This window comes from Hemibagrus wyckioides, linkage group LG23 (assembly GCF_019097595.1).
Source record: "Hemibagrus wyckioides isolate EC202008001 linkage group LG23, SWU_Hwy_1.0, whole genome shotgun sequence".
Lineage (NCBI taxonomy): Eukaryota > Metazoa > Chordata > Actinopteri > Siluriformes > Bagridae > Hemibagrus > Hemibagrus wyckioides.
In genome coordinates this window covers 12,025,512-12,034,341 of record NC_080732.1, presented here as the reverse complement: position 1 = coordinate 12,034,341, position 8,830 = coordinate 12,025,512, and the positions used below count along the sequence as shown (strand labels likewise).

Here is an 8,830-nt window from a genome sequence, read left to right as displayed (position 1 = left end):
GCAAGTCCCTTATTATTTAATCTGTTTTGGAGAATCCTTGGACATTTATGAAACACCCAGACAACATGAACACTTTATTTATTTATTTATTTTGTGTATGAAAAAAATGCTATTATACTGTTGAACCCAAGTTGGTTAGCAGCATGAATCTGTCAGTTTTCAGGCCTTTGAACTGTTGCACAGTTGTGTGTACTGGTTTTCAGAGAACCGTGACATCTCTACTCTTCTTCTTGAGGCAGTCTAAAGTTAGGCTGTGTGGGTTTTGCTTACGATGCTCCTCATCGTGACGCATCACCGTCTGAGAGGCCGTGCCTGGTTTAAGAACCTCGTTCTTCAGACGTTCGAGAAGCTCTGCTTTCTCGAGTTCGGCCCTCTCCAGCTCCTGCCTGCGAGTTCGCTCTGCTCCCAATAATGCACACACGTCAGACACCACACGTGACAGTTGGCCCTGAGCACAAAATTTAATTTGCTGTTACAAAAAGCACTTAGAATAAAAAATGCAAATTAAATCCATGCTGGAATGAATGATTCTTGTCCTACAGTAATCTGGCCAGACATTATTAATTGAGCACACCCAAACAGGAAAACCAATAAAAGTGTGTGTGTGTGTGTATACAATACCTTGAGCTCATCCACCTCGTTTCTCAGTAAACTTTCCTTTTGTACCATGTGTCTCCTCTGAGAATCCAGCCGAGTCTCCATCTCCCGTCTCACTTCCTCAACCTTACAATCCAACTCAGTCCTATAAGACACACACCAACTTTTATAATTGTCTCATTCTATATTCTATATTCTATATTCAGTGTATATTGTTCTGATCATTATGATAAAGGGTAACTCTGAAATTAGTGCGCAGCTAGGGGTTGACCCTGCTTACATTTTTTTTCTCTTTTTCACAATCAAATGATCAAAAGTATTGGTTTCTTTCAACAATATTTTTTATTGATTTTTATACAGAGACATGACATACAAGGTAAATGTGTGGTGTGCTTTTCAAGGCACACTTGTATTATCTTATTTATAAATCCATATAGCCATAACCCCACCCAACCCCAATTCCAAGCCAGCCTTACATGTCAAAAAGAGGCATAATTGAAGAAAGAAAAGAGAAAAAAACAACTAGATTATGTGTGCAAAGAAAGAGAGGGAAAAGAGAAAAGAAAAGAAAAATAAATAAATAAATAAAATAAAAATAAAAAGCCATACACCTGAGAAAACCAACCAACCAATCAAATAAATAAAAGGGGGATGAAACTATAAATTTATTTGAAAAAAGTGAAGGAAGGGCCCCTACACCTGCTGAATTACGGACTGAATAATGAATCTTCTCCAGGGACAAACAGGACATAATATCCCTAAGCCATTGGGCGTGAGTGGGAGAGGTGGCATCCTTTCACTTAAATAAAAGAGAGCGCCTGGCTTGGAGGGATGCAAAAGACAATAATCGACGTTTAGCTGGGGTTAGACGCCTATCATCCTCTCCAGTTAAGCCAAAAAGAGCAACCAGGGGGTCTGGTTCAAGATCGCAACTCAGTACACAAGACATCCCTCCAGAATTTTTCCAATACATATGAATGAGAGACGCCTCTCCACTTTTACATTTATCGCAGCAAGGATCAACATCTGGGTAGAAGCGAGAGAGCTTGACTTTAGCGAAATAAGTTCTATGTACAACCTTAAACTATAATAAAGAGTGCCGGGCACATAAGGAGGTTGAGTTGACGAGCATGAGAGTTTCATGTATCATCTGACAGTGTCAGATTTAGGTCTTTTTCCCAAGCAGTTTTAATTTTATTCAAAGTGGTGTAGCTCAAACCCATTAATATGCCACAAATAGTAGATATTAGGCCCTTACGCAGTGGGGACAGACAAAGGAGATTATCTATAATATTTGCATCCGGATCCTCAGGGAAGTTTGGTATCAAAGAGCTGATGAAGTTTGCAAATATCTGAAAAAGTGAGATTTGGATAGATTAAACCTTTCAGACAGCTGTTCAAACGATGCAAACTGATCAATAAAAAGATCTTTGCAAAGCTTAACGCCTTTACTGTGGCATTCTTGAAATACTGAATCATGTAAAGAAGGTTGGAAGAGATGGTTAGAGACAACAGGGCTGGAGAGAGAAAAGCCCAAAGAACCACTATACTTCCTAACTGAGCCCAAACTCTCAGAGTATGCCTAATAACTGAATTATTGATTGATTTAATTGAGGGGATGGGGAGTGCAGATCCAAGAAGTGCAGAGACAGAGTTTATCTCCATTTCTACCCAGGCAGGCCGATTAGGTTGGTTATGGAAATATGCCCAAAAGGTGAGAGAACGAATGTTTGCTGCCCAGTAATATAAATAAAAATTGGGTAGTATTGGTTTAATATTCTAATGACTAAAAATCAATATAAAAATAATATATTAAATGAGAAGAGGGCTTTAGTCGTTAAATCTCAGTGCTGGGCCCAAGCCTGGAAAAAATGTGAGGGCTGAATCAGGAAGGACATCCGGCACAAAACCTGTGCTATAAATCAAATATGCGGACCGGATGATCTGCTATATTAGTTGGACTGTAACAAGCACAAATGCTATTAAACTCTGAACAATGCCCTAGGAATTAGGTTAATTACAGAAACCAAAGACGTCAACAGTGTTTATTGTGGGCCAGTGGAATGCATCACTGTCATTAATCAGCAATATTAGGTGGGTTGCTGTAACACAAATCCTACACAGGGCCAGAATGTAACAGTAAATTCATACGGTACAGACATTCACATTTCGGTTGAAATCCATTGAAGGTCACTGAAAGTAAGGAAACATTGCATTTTAGCATGTTCCTAGTGCCACACACTATCTATCTGAAGTCAAATTCTCCCCAGAAACTCCACAGAGCACATGGGAGGCTTATTATTGTCCACGTGATCAGATGTCCTTGCTGGATGCACTTAGCCAGCTAAAGATTGGCACCTTCACCTACACTTAGTCAGCTAGAGATTGGCAGGGGTGGGGTTTCTAGTGGCTGCTATATGATTGGAGAATGGTGGAGGGTTAGTGGGAACTGGCAGGTGATGAACTTGAGAATAAAAAAATAAATTATAAAAAAAGGCATGGATTGTTTTTCGTGAAAGCACAACAGCACCACCCCTGGTCATAAAAAACCCCAGAAACACATGAGAAAGAGAGGCTGGGGCTGATTTTAGATTCATGAAGCTATGAATGACACCCATATTTTTCAGCCTGCTCTGATGACACATCCCTAACATGTCATTAGCTTTGAATAAGACGACACACGTGAAATACAGTCATAGGTAATAACTGCAGATGTGGTGTTTTATTTACACTCATACGTTTTCCACACAAAATGCCTAGAGGCTAAAAAATGTAGATCAACTGAGCACACACGGTCCAATCACAATCGAAACTTTTTGGTTTGAATTAAAGGATAACAGTTTATCATGTTTGGTATTCAGAGAAAATACGGCAAGTAAGGCAAAAGGCCATTACGGACTTCCTAAAAATTACAAATCACAATTGTAGCTGTCAGCCTTTTAAGTGTGTGTGTAATTGTATGCATGTAATTTTATATATTTCATTGCTCAACCCTAATAGCTTCATTGTTGCACTGTTGATAGATATAGATTTGATTTTAGCTTTTCCGTTTAATATCAAAACTAACTATAACTGATGACACATGTTCAACTTTTATAGTAAAACATTAAGTGTGTACAAACGAAGGAATATATGGCCTTCACATTTTATAGTACACGTTAAGCTTTACTACAATATAAGAGGTTTTGTTTCCTAAAATGATTTTTTTATTAACTGGTATCCTATTATGTTCCACTATCTACCACTATTCCACAATAACACACTATTACACACAGCATGTGTTCTTCTGTTTGCAAAGAATAGTTCTGGTTTGTTATCCCGCCTCTCCCATGTGTGTGTTTGGAGTTCTACTCATGCTCTGCCCGTGCCTCAGGGGGTTTCCTTCAGGTGCTCCGGTTTCCTCCCGAATACAAAGACGTGGACTGTAGAATGATTGGTATCTCTAAATTGTCCCTAGTGTAAGAATGGATGTGTGAGTGTGTGATTGTGCCCTGTGATAGACTGGCATCCTGTCTAGGGTGTCCCCTGAGTCTCCTGGGGGAGGCTACAGGCTCCCTGTGATCCAGTAGGATAGTAGCGATGTAGAGGAGGGATGGATGTGAAGAAAGTGACAACCTCAAACACTGAGATAAAAAATGTTCCCCCTCCATTTCAAGGAAAAATACGCTTGGATCTACTGAACATTCATAAAGCCGTAGTAAAGAAATAGCTTAAAGTGGATTTTTGTTCACTTTTGTGGAACTGTAAACAACAGCAACATAAACAGTTGCAGAACTATACAGAATGGTATAAAGTAGAGGCTGTGGCTGATGCCTTTTTTGCCCAGACTGTGGATTCAGTTATGTGAAGTTATTACACAGACTGAAACCCTCTCTAGGTTTAGTGTCCAGGGAGGCTAATTTGTTTCAGCCTGCTTTAGAGACCAATTGTGAATTTTTAAATAGACTGAACAAACACTGACCAATCAAAATACAAAGAACCGTTTGTTTTGGTGTGGTTAGAAACTAAATAGGTAAGTGCAGCATTTTTGTTTAATAAGGGTATAATTAGTTTCATTTGTTTAATCATGAATTTGTGTCCGTATTTTTATACGTTAATGGTTATATGCCTATGAGGAGACCCCATGCCCTAGGGCCCTAATAGTTTTATAGTAAAGCTATATAAAGAGTAAACTGGGGTCATCTGTGAGACCATCTATAAGCCTTTACCTCAGCAAGTCCAGCTCAGTTCGGAGCTCAGAGATGCAGTTGTGCTGAGCCTCCTCTGTGTTTGATAGCGTGTATCCGCACCCTCTTCCACACACTCGGTTGCGGTACTCACACACACACAAGTGTGCGTCCAGAGAATTCTGAGATACCTGCACTGGACAACCTGTGAGAAGCAGTGTGCAGAAAGACGCAGGGTGTATAAATATTGGCTTTGAAATTCTGCATACATGAAGGCAAGGGCAAATATTTATGTATTGTTTCCAATAGAGCACAGCTGTAAATATGCAAGATAATCAGTCACATGTAAACTTACCACAGCGGTAACACAAGTACTCCTCCCCTGCACATAGAGACAACAAATATTTAGACGGCTTTAGAAAGTTTGTGTGATATAAAAATTACACTGCAACATCATAACATCTTAGCAAATTGAAATATCTTGAATCTAGTCAAATCTATCCACAAATTTTTATTATACGATTACAATAAACCAAATATAAGATTTATATATTTATATTATATTTATATCTTATGTATAGATTTATATCTGGGCACGCTTTCCATTTTTTCCTCATTTTAGCTATTACTTTCTAGAAAGTATATCATCTTTTATTTCTTTGTTTATTGTAATCCTACAGCAGATACATTTGACTAGATTCATTATTATTTCACGTTTTTTCAGTGTAAAATTTGTAAATGAACTAGAAAACGAAGTACTGATTCAACCAGTGCATTCAGACATGACCAGTAAACATAAAAGCAGCACTTATGTCCACTTTGGTAACACCTGAACACAAGTACATTAATGAAATGATCCAATCACCCAATCATGTGGCAGCAGCACAATACATGTAATCATGCAGATACAGGTCAAGTGTACATCTCTTATCCTACTGGGTCACAGGGAAGCTGGAGCCTATCCCAGAAGGACACAAAGCAGTGTACAGTCTAAACAGGAATGTCAGTCTATCCCAGACACACACAATTCAGAGATGCCAATCAATGGACTGGGGAGGAAACCAGTACCCAGATGAAACCCCTGAGGCACTGTGAGAGAGCGTGGAAACTCCACACACATATGGCAGTGAAGAGAAATGAAGCACTAACCCTTGGCAAACATGCTAACCTCTAGGTCGCAGTGCCCCCGCCTAAATGTATTATTATGTATGTAGCTTTTATTTATTAAAAGTAGCTAAATTAATCGCCAATTCAATGAGTTTTAATTGTCTAAAATCAGGCTTAATAGTTATATATCTGTTTATTTCAAATCGTATAATGAGAAATATTTTATTTCATTTGAACTCTCAAAAGTTTTTCACTAGTTATCCTGTTTGCAGTGTGGTTTGCTTCCTGCTCGACTTAAATGCTGTACTCCACTGACTATCCAAGTGGCCTCTTCATTAATATTTAAAAGTCTGATTGCTCTGGTAGTTACACTTTGTGGTTTCTTTGTTCTACAGTCATCATCTGTCACTATTGTGTGTGTGTGTGTGTGTGTGTGAGACAGTACGAGGCAATACCACATCATCTGCTACTTGCTATCTGACTTAAAACACTCCAGTACCTCCAGGTGCTGTACTGTATACGTTGTATAATCTACCTGTTGTGTATACATGTTCGATGTGTGTACGTACCAGCATTGCTACAATTAAACAGAGCAAAGTAACACTGTTCCTCATGCCGATGGATGGACTCCAACGTACAAATGACCTCACATCCCTGTGTGCGATACGTGCACTTCACCTGCAGCCTCGCTAAGTCATTCCGCATATATCTGTAACACAAGTGCAACAAATGTTATAGACATATACCACCAACATCATACCTTTCTAAAGCTTTTCTTTTCTCAAACGTCTCAAACTATAGTGCAGAAAATTTCTTCTGAATACCACCTCCTGCTGCACTACACACATCAGCTTTTACTAGGAGGATCAATTACCATGGACAGAGGACAGGAACATGCAGGTATGTGGATAGCACATGCTACATGGTCTGAATATCACCACCTGCCGCACTACATACATCAGCTGTGACTAGACGGATTCATTAGGGCTGCAATGCATTTGTGATACAAAAAGAAAACTGTGCAAGAATGGAGAAGGCACAAGCATGCATATTCTTATTGTATTACACATGTCGTGTGGTCTAGTCATTGTTAGTCACGACTCGGTTATTTGGTACCTATAGAGCGGCCGTAGGTTTGCGATGCTAAGAGGGAGCCGATCCTCGGGGCAGTTCTGATGGTTCACAAGCCAGGCATGAATGCAGGTACTGCAGAAAGCATGCTCACATGGAGCCTGCAGAGGATCCTCCAACACGTCACGACACACACAGCACAGCAAGCCTTCATTCACGTAGCCCACAAAACGCTCCACATCATAACCCATGCTGTGTGCAGACAAACAAATATTGAGAAATCGTTTGGAATAAAACATGACGCAAAAGTATTTTAGTCCCATGCAAAAAAGACACCAAGACAAATACTGAGTAATTCCTATGGCACAGAATGCCTTGAGGATATTTCATTGGTAATCTATTACTGTACTTTAACCAGAACTACAAGGGTCCAGTAAAATGCAGAGAAGAACAATATTTGTGAATATCACTGAATAAAATGTAATGATTTGCAAAACAAATGGAAAGAAAAAAGAAAAATTCTTACCTGCCAGACCAGGTGATCCCACCTGCCTTTCTGTTTCACGCTCTGTTCTTCTTACAAGACCAACTTGGGGAAGCTTTGGGTTGCCTTAGGAACAACATGGCTGCCAGCTGTTAAATGGAGACACTGAGATATCAGGGTCAGAATTCACAGGAGGAGGAGCTTCTACAATGTCAGCTCATCTTATCTTATCTTACGTTCTTAATGCGTGAACGTCTTCTAATGAGCAGCAGAAAATAGATAGTGTCTGTAAACCGGACAACTACAATAATTATCCTACCTCTGCTATGCAAACACACAAACATCCATGATACACAGTGCAGGAGCTCCGCTGGGGGTCTCTCTCCCCTGTGGGGATCACATGACCAATGTTGGGCTGCTGTAGTCCTGGTGATTTTACTCTTGGATATAGCAGACAGATGTAACAAAATGCATCATGGGACACAGCAATTCCCAGAAAACAGTCTGTAGCATGCTCCAGGGAAAACAAGGCCATAAAGCATGAAGAGAACACTCTTGCTCTTACTCTTAACCTCTGACTAATAAGCTTCAAGGTGAGCCTGACCTAAATATATGCATTTGAGCCTCACCTAAAACATGTTTGATACATCAAGACTCTTTGCTTGAATGTTTGCTTCATCTAAATGATAGAAAAGGAAAATGTAGAAAGATGTGATGTCTGATGTGATTAACTAGTGGAGAATCAAACTTCATTATACTTCATAGATGTCACGTCATTATCATTCCTGAATGTGACGTTCTGGAAAATCCTGATGCTTTACATCTGCTTGTCGATTCGGACTCACTTTCTAATGTTGTGACTGATCCCACACAGATACCCTGTCCAGTCTGGATGAGCCTGTGACCCCTGTAGCCTCAGATTCCTGCTGGCTATCAGGAGCCGTAGCTGATGTGGTTTTCTGCTGTATCCCATCCACCTCAAGCGTCAATAGGTTGTGGAGTGAGATGCTTTTTCCTTCCCACAATTGTAGAGTGATTATTTATTTATTATTTAGTTACTCTAGCCTTCTTGTCAGCTCAAACCCATGTCATGAGCAAGGTTTTAGACATGTTTACCTAGACTGGTATCGTATGTTAAACTAGCTCCTTCCCTAACACGTGGTAAGATAAACGTGGAAAGATTGAAAAGTAAATAAAAATGTCTGGGGGGGGGACAGATTTATAGTTACAAAAGTAAAAAACCCCAACTTTTGAGTGTTGAATTCAGATACATCCAACAGATTTTCCCAGAACACCCGCTGATCACATTTATCACACTGATGATCACATGCTGATCATGCAAATTATACAGATGCTGCACAAAACATGAGGAAAAAGTCTGAAACTGACTAGATAGATAGATAGA

The 8,830-nt window shown here is 39.7% G+C and overlaps 1 protein-coding gene across 2 annotated transcripts; it reads right to left on the bottom strand.

The window, feature by feature from the left end:
• Nucleotides 1-72: 72 nt before the first annotated feature.
• On the bottom strand, nucleotides 73-7,886 carry rnf41l (ring finger protein 41, like). 2 transcript variants are annotated; one of them, XM_058376619.1, is made up of 8 exons: nucleotides 7,745-7,886; nucleotides 7,468-7,574; nucleotides 6,987-7,193; nucleotides 6,440-6,579; nucleotides 5,119-5,145; nucleotides 4,806-4,968; nucleotides 622-742; nucleotides 73-448 (listed from the first exon to the last, which is right to left on the bottom strand). In XM_058376619.1, the coding sequence occupies exons 3-8, from the start codon at nucleotides 7,190-7,192 to the stop codon at nucleotides 200-202; spliced, it is 906 nt and encodes a 301-aa protein (XP_058232602.1). In that variant the 5' UTR covers nucleotide 7,193; nucleotides 7,468-7,574; nucleotides 7,745-7,886; the 3' UTR covers nucleotides 73-199. The 2 variants fall into 2 exon arrangements, with proteins under 2 accessions (XP_058232602.1, XP_058232603.1); XM_058376620.1 differs by lacking the exon at nucleotides 7,745-7,886 and adding an exon at nucleotides 7,662-7,744.
• Between the last annotated feature and the right edge of the window lie 944 nt (nucleotides 7,887-8,830).

Coding starts and splice junctions, on each gene's coding strand:
- rnf41l (XM_058376619.1), bottom strand. CDS start 7,192: ATGGGTTATGATGTGGAGCGTTTTGTGGGCTACGTGAATGAAGGCTTG. Junction 743..4,805: donor ACTGAGCTGGACTTGCTGAG/GTAAAGGCTTAT, acceptor TGTGTCTTATAG/GACTGAGTTGGATTGTAAGG. Junction 449..621: donor ACGAGGTGGATGAGCTCAAG/GTATTGTATACA, acceptor TTTTGTGCTCAG/GGCCAACTGTCACGTGTGGT.